The 14576-nt window shown below is 44.8% G+C and overlaps 1 protein-coding gene across 1 annotated transcript in view; it reads right to left on the bottom strand.

Annotated features, from left to right (window-relative positions):
- Positions 1-14576, bottom strand: part of LOC109885913 (MICOS complex subunit MIC19-like) — a 66208-nt gene that overhangs the window by 18074 nt on the left and 33558 nt on the right. The window contains exon 4 of the mRNA XM_031815382.1: positions 8123-8193. Within this exon, the coding sequence (XP_031671242.1) occupies positions 8123-8193 (71 nt within the window). The remainder of the gene's footprint in view (positions 1-8122; positions 8194-14576) is intronic.

Below are 14576 nucleotides of genomic sequence, written 5' to 3'. Positions count from 1 at the left end.
CACTGACACTCAACCCGGCAGGCATCTCCTGAGGGCTGGGCCGCCCCACTGACACTGGTCCCGGGGGACATCTCCTGAGGGCTGGGCCCCCCCACTGACACTGGTCCCTGCGGGCATCTCCTGAGGGCTGGGCCCCCCACTGACACTGGTCCCGGGGGACATCTCCTGAGGGCTGGGCCCCCCACTGACACTGGTCCCGGGGGACATCTCCTGAGGGCTGGGCCCCCCCACTGACACTCAACCCAGCGGGCATCTCCTGAGGGCTGGGCCCCCCCACTGACACTCAACCCGACGGGCATCTCCTGAGAGCTGGGCCCCCCCACTGATAGTCAACCCGGCAGGCATCTCCTGAAGGCTGGGGCCCCCACTGACACTCAACCCGGCAGGCATCTCCTGAGGGCTGGGCCCCCCCACTGATACTCAACCCGGCAGGCATCTCCTGAAGGCTGGGCCCCCCCACTGGCACTCAACCCGGCAGGCATCTCCTGAGAGCTGGGCCCCCCTACTGACAATCTCCTGAGAGCTCTTGGAATGGAGTTTTGCTCGGTTTTCACCATTCACTATCACTTCCATACTATGGCTCTACCTTAGTCATCCCTTGCCAACACACACTAACTAATGTTCGGTATGACAATCAACACGACAGAGAAGGTTGCATTGTAGTTTAGTTCTCTCGACTCCTCAGACCACTCATAGCACAGGAAAGAGCTTCATGTCATGTGAATTTCATTCACTTCACGCACAGAAGATTAACTGTCAAAAAATAGAGTTTACAATTGTTCCTACTCTCTCGCTGTTCAGGGGATGGGTTGTTGAGGGAAAACTACAAAAAGGTTTTGGGAAAACTGAAACTTAGTCAAGATGTCCAGCCCTGTCCAAACCAGTGAAGATTAAACTGTACAGAACATCAGCAACAAAACAGAACTCTTAACCATGGCATCGAAGAACAACTTAAAGTAGAACTATTGTATTCCTAAGAGAATTTACTGTTAAAGTAGAACTGCTAAAATTCCTAAGAGACATTACTGTTAAAGTAGAACTATTGTATTCCTAAGAGACATTACTGTTAAAGTAGAACTATTGTATTCCTAAGAGACATTACTGTTAAAGTAGAACTATTGTATTCCTAAGAGACATTACTGTTAAAGTAGAACTATTGTATTCCTATGAGGCATTACTGTTAAAGTAGAACTATTGTATTCCTAAGAGAATTTACTGTTAAAGCATCATTTGTAGTCCACACAGGAATCTACAGATTTTATGATGTACCACAGTCTGCCCAACAGTCCTTTTACAATGTGTTCTCGTCAGTTATTCAGTCACTAAAAGGTGTGTGAGATCAGAGAGCAGAGAGGGAGGCTTTACAGCCAGTACTTAGGCTTTTAAATGTGTTTATATGAGAGTGTGTGTGTGTCCGAGCAAGGACCATTTTACAGCCAGTACATAAAGGCTTTTAAGTGTGTGTGTGTGTGTGTGTGTGTGTGTGTGTGGGGGGGGTTTAAGCTAAGGTTATTGACTGATGTCTGACTGCATTGACCACCATCTTGTACTGGGGGTCCAAGTTGCCTAGTTACGGACCTACGGTCTCCTGTAATGGCAGCGGGTTGATGTGCACTCGTCAGGCAGGTCAAGTCTTACCTCAGCGAGACCGCACACACGCTTACACACACACACACACACCCCTCTGTGCCTCACAGATAACAGAGCCTTTAAATACAGACAGGTTAGCTTTCTCTCCACATCCCACATTTGTATTGTTAGGGGTGGCTGGAAGAATATTCAATAGACTCTCAGGTTTGTTCTGTTCCCATTTCCTCATTTAATGACTATCAAAATGCAGAGTTGTGTTAGGCTTTAATCACCCAGGCCAAAACTCTGCTCTAGGACTGTCTGGCTGTTGAATATGTATGTGGTGATAGAGGGATGAGTGTTTCTCTTTCTCCAGCAGGGATGGGAGGAGTAGACAGAGGTGAAAATCGACCTGTTGACCTGTCTGCAAGGAGCTGAACATTATAAACAGAACACATAGCTTTAAATAAAAACCCGTTTTACACACACCTGTCATTCAGTTGTAACCTGCACAGTGCAACATTGTGCCCAGACACCAAGAGCCAGTGTGTTGGTAAAGGTTTCACGTACTGGACCAGACCGTATGACAGTCCATCTGGACTGGACCGTATGACAGTCCATCTGGACAGGACCGTATGACAGTCCATCTGGACAGGACCGTATGACAGTCCATCTGGACAGGACCGTATGACAGTCCATCTGGACAGGACCGTATGACAGTCCATCTGGACTGGACCGTATGACAGTCCATCTGGACTGGACCGTATGACAGTCCATCTGGACTGGACCGTATGACAGTCCAGTCCATCTGGACTGGACCGTATGACAGTCCAGTCCATCTGGACTGGACCGTATGACAGTCCATCTGGACTGGACCGTATGACAGTCCATCTGGACTGGACCGTATGACAGTCCATCTGGACTGGACCGTATGACAGTCCATCTGGACTGGACCGTATGACAGTCCATCTGGACTGGACCGTATGACAGTCCATCTGGACAGGACCGTATGACAGTCCATCTGGACAGGACCGTATGACAGTCCATCTGGACAGGACCGTATGATAGTCCATATAGACTGTGTTGGATAAGTGGTTAGAAGGACGGCATACAGAGCAGTTAGGAGAAGACACAGTCCTCTAGGGTATTGATAACTACAGGTAGAAAAGACACAGTCCTCTAGGGTATTGATAACTACAGGTAGAGAAGACACAGTCCTCTGGGGTATTGATAACTACAGGTAGAGAAGACACAGTCCTCTAGGGTATTGATAACTACAGGTAGAGAATACACAGTCCTCTAGGGTATTGATAACTACAGGTAGATGAGACACAGTCATCTAGGGTATTGATAACTACAGGTAGAGAAGACACAGTCCTCTAGGGTATTGATAACTACAGGTAGAGAATACACAGTCCTCTAGGGTATTGATAACTACAGGTAGATGAGACACAGTCCTCTAGGGTATTGATAACTACAGGTAGAGAAGACACAGTCCTCTAGGGTATTGATAACTACAGGTAGATGAGACACAGTCCTCTAGGGTATTGATAACTACAGGTAGATGAGACACAGTCCTCTAGGGTATTGATAACTACAGGTAGATGGCCTTAAATGGCCATGTACTCTTATAATCTCCACCCAGCACAACCAGAAGAGGACTGGCCACCCATCAGAGCCTGGTTCCTCTCTAGGTTTCTTCCTAGGGAGTTTTTCCTAGCCACCGTGCTTCTACATCAGCATTGCTTGCAGTTTGGGGTCTTAGGCAGGGTTTCTGTATAGGACCTGGTGACATCTTCTGTAAAGAATTATGTGTTTACCACAGGCAAGGGCTATTAACATAAATTGTGATGATGTGTGTCAGGACCTCAGGGCAGATTCATAGAAGCTGGGGAGAGGATGATGAAAACTGAGAAAGTATTATTGGGAGCCAGGTGTGTGTGTGTGCAAAATGAGTTCACTCTTAGGTAGCGGCGTTCCGGTTGGGAGAGCTCCATCATGCTCTGCCAGGAATACCGCTGGATCTGCAGGAAACAGCTGCACTACCCATACACACTGCAAACACACACCTCTCTATAGGCATCATGTGTGCATGAACCACACAAACAAAAAAATGTACCCCTGCAGTGTCACTAGACTTACTACTACTAAAAGCCTACTACTACTAGCCTACCATTACTACTTCTTCTACTAGTACTACTTATTCTACTAACCTACTAGTACTACTACTGGCAATACTTTATCTACTAGCCGACGATTACTACTTCAATTAGCCAGCTATTACTACTTCTTCTACTAGCCTACTATTACTACTTCTTCTACTAGTCTACAATAACTACTTCTACCAGCACTACCTCTTCTACTAGCCTACTATAACTACTTCTACTAGCCTACTATAACTACTTCTACTAGCACTACTTCTTCTACTAGCCTACTACTACTACTTCTACTAGCACTACTACTACTACTAGCCTACTACTACTACTACTAGCCTACTATAACTACTTCTACTAGCACTACTTCTACTAGCCTACTACTACTACTACTACTACTTCTACTAGCCTACTACTAGCCTACTATAACTACTTCTACTAGCACTACTACTTCTACTAGCATACTACTACTACTACTAGCCTGCTATTACTACTTCTTCTACTAGCCTACTACTACTACTACTAGCCTACTATAACTACTTCTACTAGTCTACTACTACTTATTCTACTAGCCTACTACTACTACTACTACTTCTTCGACTAGCCTACTATAATGACTTCTACTAGCCTACTATAATGACTTCTACTAGCACTACTTCTTCTACTAGCCTACTACTACTACTAGCCTACTATAACTACTTCTACTACTACTACTACTACTACTACTAGCCTACTATAACTACTTCTACTAGCACTACTACTACTACTACTACTACTACTACTACTACTACTACTAGCCTACTATAACTACTTCTACTAGCACTACTTCTACTAGCCTACTACTACTACTTCTACTAGCCTACAATAACTACTTCTACTAGCCTACTACTACTACTAGCCTACTATAACTACTTCTACTAGCACTACTACTTCTACTAGCACTACTACTTCTACTAGCATACTACTACTACTACTACTAGCCTGCTATTACTACTTCTTCTACTAGCCTACTACTACTACTTATTCGACTAGCCTACTATAACGACTTCTACTAGCACTACTTCTTCTACTAGCCTACTACTACAACTTCTACTAGCCTACTATAACTACTTCTACTAGCACTACTACTACTACTACTAGCCTACTACTAGCCTACTATAACTACTTCTACTAGCACTACTTCTACTAGCCTACAATAACTACTTCTACTAGCCTACTACTACTACTACTAGCCTACTATACCTACTTCTACTAGCACTACTACTAGCCTACTATACCTACTTCTACTAGCACTACTACTTCTACTAGCATACTACTACTACTACTAGCCTGCTATTACTACTTCTTCTACTAGCCTACTACTACTACTACTTCTACTAGCCTACTACTACTACTAGCCTACTATAACTACTTCTACTAGCACTACTACTACTACTACTAGCCTACTACTACTAGCCTACTACTACTACTAATACTACTACTTCTACTAGCCTACAATAACTACTTCTACTAGCACTACTTCTTCTACTAGCCTAATGTTTCTACTAGTACCAGTCTACTCCTACTACTGTTTCTACTCCTACTCTTTCTACTCCTCCCCAGCAGGGTTAAAATACCCCAAAAGTGACATCCAAGCCTTCAGGCACTATTGTCAATTAATTTGATACCAATAGAGGCCAAAGGCTTTCATGCAGGAGGCAACAGTGCTAGGCTATCAGTAGAGTATCTATAGGGAAATACATTACTACAGTATTAGCAGGATATCAAGCTACTGTTGACCAGAGCCTCAAATGTTATCAAACATTCTATTAATAAAGTCTGTGGGACCAGCGGGGAAATTAAGATGTTGGGCAGAAAGACATTTTTAACTTCATAAGCCCGATTATCATATCAAACCCATGTTAATTCAATCAATTATGTATATTCCTACTCTTTCCCATTTATCTCCAGGGCAGTTTCAACTTTCAGGAAATCAAAAGGCTCCGAGATTAAACATCTTGCCTTATTATTCCACTGAACGCCAGATACCATCTTATCTCCCTCGTTCATGCACTCTCTCTGTCGAATCGCAATAACGTCCATAGGGACAACTCATAGAGACCTCTGTACGCTGCGTTGCACAATACTAAACAAGGTCTTTTCACACTAATACAGATCATGTACGCACACACACACACGTGCACGATGGCACCAAACACACCCAATGAAACGTGATTAGTGTCTACTAGCAGTAACCCTGTCCTCCCTCTCCCTGTCCTCTTGTAACACCAGACCCTCCCGCCATTTCATTAAACCACACACACACACTCACATCCTCCCTCCCCAGCCGCTCTAATCCAATCACAGCCCTGGTAATGCACCTCCCGTAATCCAATCAACCAATCAGGGCGCTTGCCACTGAGACTCCACCATCACGTGACCTCGCTAGACATGTGTTAGCAGTTAGCGCGTTGTGTCGCTCTAATGATATTCCAGCAATGCATTTCCTTAATGCGATTTGGGAAGCCTTAACCCCAGCTCTACCCTAAACTAACCCCAGCGGATGGCTAATCAGTTTCTAGCATTTTGCAGGGAGACAATGATCCTGGCGTTAGCGCCGGCTAATGACAGGCTAACACGATTAGCGCCCCCTTCCCAGACAGAGCCATGGACTCTGGGCCCTGTTCGCCCCACCTCCTGTGGACTCCTCATCCACTTTGTTACATTACTATGGAGCCTAATGGTCCCTTATTAGGAGTTATGGAACAGCGATGGACTGGAAATGAGATGTTCTTTAGTTACATGTCCGTGATGGTTAATAGGGTCTCTGTGAATCTCACGGACAACCTAACATACAGGAGGGAAAATTCCTGACAGCATTGATGAACAAAGTTGCCTGCCACATACCAAGGCATGTTTGGTGAAATATTTTAAAAGATTAGATGCTAGCAAAAAGCATAAGCTGACGCACACCCAAAATATGTTGTAGAGGTGCTGACTAACAAACGATAAAAAGACAGTCGCACACTAATTATACTCGCAAACATTTAATGGGTATAGCAACCAATGTTTCAGCACACAGTGCCTGCCTCAGGGTGCTGTAAGCACCTCTGTTGTTGGAATGACTGTAAACTGGTTATAGTCTGATAAATCAGGTAAAATACCAATGATTGGTTCACAGGGACAACACATACTATGTAACAGACACACGCGCACACACAGACACACACCATGGCCACCACTACAGCCATGACACAGTGTGTACACCAGAGACGGCTCCATTTGACCTGTAGCTATCAGTGAGTCGCATCGTCAACATGAGCTAATAGGGTAGGCTAATCTGGAGCTGATTGAAAGACATGGGTTAGTTAGCATGTGGCTAACGGCAATACTCTCAGTGGACTGACGGGTTTTTTAATGGTCACTAACAACACTGAAGGGTCGTGTACGCAACAAACAGAGAAAAAAACAACCTGGACTTATCCAATTGGAACGGCTCATTGTAATTTTCTGATGTAAAATGTTCCGTCACAGTATGCTCTAATGAACAGGACCCTAATATCGAAACTGGACACAAGGATGACCAACATCTTCTGGACACATCACAAATACAATTCTTAGAATTCTGTGGTGTTCTTTGGACCCCTTTGGAAGTTGGTTACATGTGCTTGCAGTGTGGCCTACTTTTAAACTGACAGAGTAACCTTGGAGACCTTTGGAAGTGGGTTACATGCGCTTGCAGTGTGGCCTACTTTTAAACTGACAGAGTAACCTTGGAGACCTTTGGAAGTTGGTTACATGTGCTTGCAGTGTGGCCTACTTTTAAACTGACAGAGTAACCTTGGAGACCTTTGGAAGTTGGTTACATGTGCTTGCAGTGTGGCCTACTTTTAAACTGACAGAGTAACCTTGGAGACCTTTGGAAGTTGGTTACATGTGCTTGCAGTGTGGCCTACTTTTAAACTGACAGAGTAACCTTGGAGACCTTTGGAAGTTGGTTACATGTGCTTGCAGTGTGGCCTACTTTTAAACTGACAGAGTAACCTTGGAGACCTTTGGAAGTTGGTTACATGTGCTTGCAGTGTGGCCTACTTTTAAACTGACAGAGTAACCTTGGAGACCTTTGGAAGTTGGTTACATGTGCTTGCAGTGTGGCCTACTTTTAAACTGACAGAGTAACCTTGGAGACCTTGGAAGAAAAGTGGTACACTGTTAAAACCTTAACAGCCAACATCAGGTATTGAGCTCTTCATTGCCAACATTGGCCTTGAGGAGGCAGCATTTGAGATGAAAGCCTGTTCATTCTGCAGTGAATGGAGATATTGTCGATGGCGGGGGGGGGGGGGGGGTCTATATTCGTTTATCCAGGAACACCTGAAACACTTCTGGTAATTAAACACAATGACGTGATTTTAACTTACTTGAACTTTGCGTTGATTCCGTCGGCAGCCTTGTGGTAGTTCTCTGTGGTCATCTTGTAGAACTGAGCACTCTGGAGGGAGGGAGAGGGGGAGAGATAGATATAAAGAGAGAGATGGGAAGAGAGAGAATGAGAGAAAGACAAATACATGCCAAGTTAGAATCAGGGCCTCTTACATAAACCAGTTTATTCCCAGCGTCCCTGGGCCTTTCAGGTGGCCTTTATTTGCCAAAAGGAAACCCTCCAACGGAGACAGGCCTTTTCCCCTCACACACACACACCAAACGGCACCCTATTCCACATATAGTGCCCCCGATACGCCCTGGTACAATTTAGCGCACTATATAGGAAATAGGGTGGTATTTGTGACACACATCTGATAGGCATGTACCCTCCACTACTACAATAGCCCATTAAAACTTGATGGATGGGGATATTGAGGGAGCAACACCATTAAGTAGTTGTGCAGGGGATTATTGTTATAATCTGAGGGAGTGAGTGGTGTGATCGTTCAGGTTGACGTGTGTGTTCGATAGTGTCTGTACAGTACCAGTCAAAAGTCTGGACACATCTACTCATTTGAGAGTTCCTTTATTTTTACTATTTTCTACATTGTAAAAAGTGTTAAACAAATCAAAATATTTTTTCTTTGTGAGACGCAGAGTAGGTGAATGGATGATCTCTGCATGTGGGGTTCCCACCGTGAAGCATGGAGATGGTGTGATGGTGCTTTGCTGGTGACACTGGCAGTAATTTATTTAGAATTTAAGGCACACTTAACCAGCATGGCTGCAGCATTCTGCAGCAATACATCATCACATCTGGTTTGCGCTTAGTGGGACGATCATTTATTTTTCAACAGGACAATGACACAACACACCTCCAGGCTGTGTAAGGGCTATTTTCCCAAGATGGAGAGTGATGGACTGCTGCATCAGATCACCCAACCTCATCCCAATTGAGATGGTTTGGGATGAGTTGGACCGCAGAGTGAAGGAAAAGCAGCCAACAAGTGCTCAGCATATGTGGGAAGTCCTTCAAAACTGTTAGAAAAACATTCCAGGTGAAGCTGGTGGAGAGAATACCAAGAGTGCGTAAAGCTGTCATCAAGGCAAAGGTGGGCTACTTTGAAGAATCTAAAATTGTTATTTTTTTGGTTACTACATAATTCCCAATATGTGATATTTCAGAGTTTTGATGTTTTCACTATTATTCTACAATAGTAAACACAAAGAAAACCCTTGAATTAAGTGTGTGCAAACTTTTGACTGGTACTGCAGAGGGAGCAGCCCCCTTTCCACATCGACGGGACGGTAGTGGAGAGGGTAGAAAGTTACGTTCCTCGGCGTACACATCACGGACAAACTGAAATGGTCCAACCACACTGACAGCGTGGTGAAGAAGGCGCAGCAGCGCCTCTTCAACCTCAGGAGGCTGAAGAAATTTGGCTTGTCACCAAAAACACAAACTTTTACAGATGCACAAATCGAGAGCATCCTGTCAGGCTGTATCACCGCCTGGTATGGCAACTGCTCCGCCCATAACCGTAAGGCTCTCCAGAGGGTAGTGAGGTCTGCACAATGTATCACCGGGGGCAAACTGCCTGCCCTCCAGGACAACTACACCACCCGATGTTACAGGAAGGCCATAAAGATCACCAAGGACAACAACCACCCGAGCCACTGCCTGTTCACCCCGCTATCATCCAGAAGGCGAGGTCAGTACAGGTGCATCAAAGCAGGGAGCGAGAGACTGAAAAACAGCTTCTATCTCAAGGCCATCAGACTGTTAAACAGCCACCACTAACATTGAGTGGCTTCTGCCAACACACTGACTCAACTCTAGCCACTTTAAAAATTTAAAAATTGATCTAATAAATGTATCACTAGCCACATTAAACTATGCCACTTTGTTTACATACCCTACATTACTCATCTCATATGTATATACGGTTCTCTATACCATCTACTGCATCTTGCCTATGCCGTTCTGTACCATCACTCATTCAAATATTTTTATTTACACTTGTGTGTATAAGGTAATTGTTGTGAAATTGTTAGGTTAGATTACTCGTTGGATATTCCTGCATTGTCAGAACTAGAAGCACACGCACTTCGCTACACTCGCATTAACATCTGCTAATCATGTGTATACGACAAATAACATTTGATTTGTATGTGGAAGGCTCTCCAGAGGGTAGTGAGGTCAACTCCAGCCACTTTAATAATGGGAATTGATGTAAAATATATCATTAGCCACTTTAAACAATTCTACTTAATATAATGTTTACATACCCTACATTACTCATCTCATATGTATATACTGTACTCGATACAATCTACTGCATGGTGCCCATGCCGTTCTGTACCATCACTCATTCATATATCTTTATGTACATATTCTTTATCCCTTTAGACTTGTATGTATAAGGTAGTAGTTTTGGAATTGTTAGGTTAGATTACTCGTTGGTTATTACTGTATTGTCGGAACTACATGTGTATGTAACAAATACATTTGATTTGATTTGTAAAGTGCCCTCCACTAATATTGGCAAACTTGGTAAATATGAGCAAAACGGCTGTGAAAAAAAATTGTTTATCCTCTTGGTCTTTTATTAAAAATATTCACAAACACGTAACTTTTAATTAAAGTAAAATAATTGAAAGAAAAAAATGTATTCTTATTCTTATAAAACAAATATTTCTCTCAAATATACACTACTGTTCAAAAGTTTGGGGTCACTTAGAAATGTCCTTATTTTCCATTAAAACATACATGAAATGAGTTGCAAAATGAATAGGGAATATAGTCAAGATGATGATAAGGATATAAATAATGATTTTTAATTGAAATAATAATTGTGTCCTTCAAACTTTGCTTTCATCAAAGAAACCTACATTTGTAGCAATTACAGCCATGCAGACCTTTGGCATTTGGCAGTAATCTGAAGAGATTTCACCCCATGCTTCCTGAAGCACCTCCCACAAGGTTGATAAGCACTTCTTACGTACCATGTTTTTTATTTAACAAGGCAAGTCAGTTAAGAACAAACTCTTAATTACAATGACGGCTTAGGAACAGTGGGGTTAACTGCCTTGTTCAGGGGCAGAACGACAGATTTTACCTTGTCAGCTGGGGATTCTAGCAACCTTTCAGTTACTGGCCCAACACTCTAACCACTAGGCTACCTGCTGGTTACTGGCCCAACACTCTAACCACTAGGCTACCTGCTGGTTACTGGCACAACGCTCTAACCACTAGGCTACCTGCTGGTTACTGGCCCAACGCTTTAACCACTAGGCTACCTGCTGGTTACTGGCCCAACACTCTAACCACTAGGCTACCTGCTGGTTACTGGCCCAACACTCTAACCACTAGGCTACCTGCTGGTTACTGGCCCAACACTCTAACCACTAGGCTATCTGCTGGTTACTGGCCCAACGCTCTAACCACTAGGCTACCTGCTGGTTACTGGCCCAACGCTTTAACCACTAGGCTACCTGCTGGTTACTGGCCCAACGCTCTAACCACTAGGCTACCTGCTGGTTACTGGCCCAACACTAACCACTAGGCTACCTGCTGGTTACTGGCCCAACACTCTAACCACTAGGCTACCTGCTGGTTACTGGCCCAACGCTCTAACCACTAGGCTACCTGCTGGTTACTGGCCCAACACTCTAACCACTAGGCTACCTGCTGGTTACTGGCCCAACACTCTAACCACTAGGCTACCTGCTGGTTACTGGCCCAACACTCTAACCACTAGGCTACCTGCTGGTTACTGGCCCAACGCTCTAACCACTAGGCTACCTGCTGGTTACTGGCCCAACGCTTTAACCACTAGGCTACCTGCTGGTTACTGGCCCAACGCTCTAACCACTAGGCTACCTGCTGGTTACTGGCCCAACACTAACCACTAGGCTACCTGCTGGTTACTGGCCCAACACTCTAACCACTAGGCTACCTGCTGGTTACTGGCCCAACGCTTTAACCACTAGGCTACCTGCTGGTTACTGGCCCAACGCTCTAACCACTAGGCTACCTGCTGGTTACTGACCAAACACTAACCACTAGGCTACCTGCTGGTTACTGGCCCAACACTCTAACCACTAGGCTACCTGCTGGTTACTGGCCCAACGCTCTAACCACTAGGCTACCTGCTGGTTACTGGCCAAACACTAACCACTAGGCTACCTGCTGGTTACTGGCCCAACACTCTAACCACTAGGCTACCTGCCACCCCAAATGGTCAAGCTGCTCCCACAACATCTCAATAGGGTTGAAATCCGGTGACTGTGCTGGCCACCCAGTTATAGACAGAATACCAGCTGACTGCTTTTTCCCTAAATAGTTCTTGCATAGTTTGGAGCTGTGCTTTCGGTCATTATCTTGTTGTAGGAAGAAATTGGCTCCAATTAAACCCCGTCCACAGGGTATGGCATGGCAAAATGGAGTGATAGCCTTACTTCTTCAAGATCCCTTTTACCCTGTACAAATCTCCCACTTTACTACCACCAAAGCACCCCCAGACCATCACATTGCCTCCCCCATGGTTGACAGATGGCGTCAAGCACTCCTCAGCATTTTTTCACTTTTTCTGCATCCCACAAATGTTATTCTTTGCGATCAGAACACCTCAAACTTAGATTCGCCTGTCCATAACACTTTTTTCCAATCTTCCTCTGTCCAGTGTCTGTTCTTTTGCCCATCTTAATCTTTAATTTTTATTGGCCAGTCAGAGATATGTCTCTTTCTTTGAAACTCTGCCTAGAAGGCCAGCATCCCGGAGTATCCTCTTTACTTTTGACGTTGAGACTGGTGTTTTGCGGGTACTATTTAATGAAGCTGCCAGTTGAGGACATGTGAGGCGTGGGTTTCTCAAACTAGACACGTCCAACCACCTCTCCATTTACTGATGCCCCGTCCAACCACCTCTCCCTTTACAGACGCCCCCCGTCCAACCATCTCTCACCAATAATCTCTCACTTTACTATCAAATCTTCCATTTAAAGTAACCAACTGAGTTGTGTCAGACCGGGTAAGAGTTCAATGTGAATGACATGACTAGAAGTTAACCAGTGTGTTTGAGATCTAACCAACGTTCGTGCAGACTATCCAGTCAGGGAACCATCAGTGGCAGTTTCCTCAATGTCACTGACATTAAGACTAGGATTTAACCCGTGTGTTTGTCTGTGTGTGTGTGTAACAGCGGTTGCTAGAATGTGGTGTTGGTCTCTGTGTTGAATACTAAGTGACTAATAATAATAATAATAATAATAATAACTAAATAAATAGCAGTGCTGCCACTAATCAGAACCCTAATCCATCAGGAAGCACAAACAGCCAGTGATTGCAGGGCGGGTGCACACACACACACACACACACACACACACAGAAAGACAGAAAAAAATCGCCTACATGCCTACAGCCTGTGCAGGGAGACAGAGTGGGAGACAGAGTAGCAGACAGTGTAATTTGTGAGGCTGTTGTGTGTGATTAACGAGTGGGGCTCAAATTGTGATTTCCTGCTGTCCTCCTAACTGATTTAGAGTGCAGCAGAGCCCCTCAATCAGTAGGAACGATAGGACCTGACCACCCTCGGGTTGATTTGGGTGCAACACTTCACCAACCCCAAAATCTACTATTTTGGGAGAAAAATCCTTCTATTATGATTCAGGGCCAATTGGGCTTGATTGGTGTGACACTAAACAGAAATAAGCAGTCTATTTTAGAACAGCCTGCTTCTCGTGGTTTCTAAACTATAAATCGGTCCTTTTTGGTCTGCAAAACAGACTTCCTGGACTGTTCACAGAGCACCCTCATCCTTTTGATTTCTATTTACATGCCTGGGAGAGCTTTACCTTGTCTGGTGGTAAATAAGGCCGGTGGGGGTGTCAGAGACAAATGAAGTCATTATGGCTAATGCACTCGGGTGATACAGAGAGGATAGAGAAGAGTAAGGAACAGAACTGGCGTGTCCAATTAAAAAGCCCTCTCCAACATTTTTAATGAGCAAAACAAAAGCGCTTCGTTAATGGCTATCTGTTCCCTGGCAGGGAGGCGAGGGGAAGACCCCGCTGCGTTGGACGGCCCAGCGGCTTGTTACTAAAGGAATGACTAGAGGGAGCGCCTCCATATAAAACCCTGAGACTGGCCAACACGGGGACTGACATGGGGACACAGGAGGACGGCGGCCTGTTGAGTCCATCCCTCTAACATCCTAGGGACGGCGGGAGGCACCACGGAGACATGATAGACGGCTAGCTCTGCTACGGTGAATGAAGGACTCAGAGAGTAAAGTTCACGAGTTGATGAGCTTGTAACACCGTCAGCCACCTCACCGTCAGCCACCTCATCGTCAGCCGCTGTAACACAGTCAGCCGCTGTAACACCGTCAGCCAGCTCACCGTCAGCCGCTGTAACACCGTCAGCCACCTCATCGTCAGCCGCTGTAA

Source organism: Oncorhynchus kisutch, unplaced genomic scaffold (assembly GCF_002021735.2).
Source record: "Oncorhynchus kisutch isolate 150728-3 unplaced genomic scaffold, Okis_V2 Okis09a-Okis19a_hom, whole genome shotgun sequence".
Lineage (NCBI taxonomy): Eukaryota > Metazoa > Chordata > Actinopteri > Salmoniformes > Salmonidae > Oncorhynchus > Oncorhynchus kisutch.
This window is presented reverse-complemented; position numbering and strand designations above follow the sequence as displayed.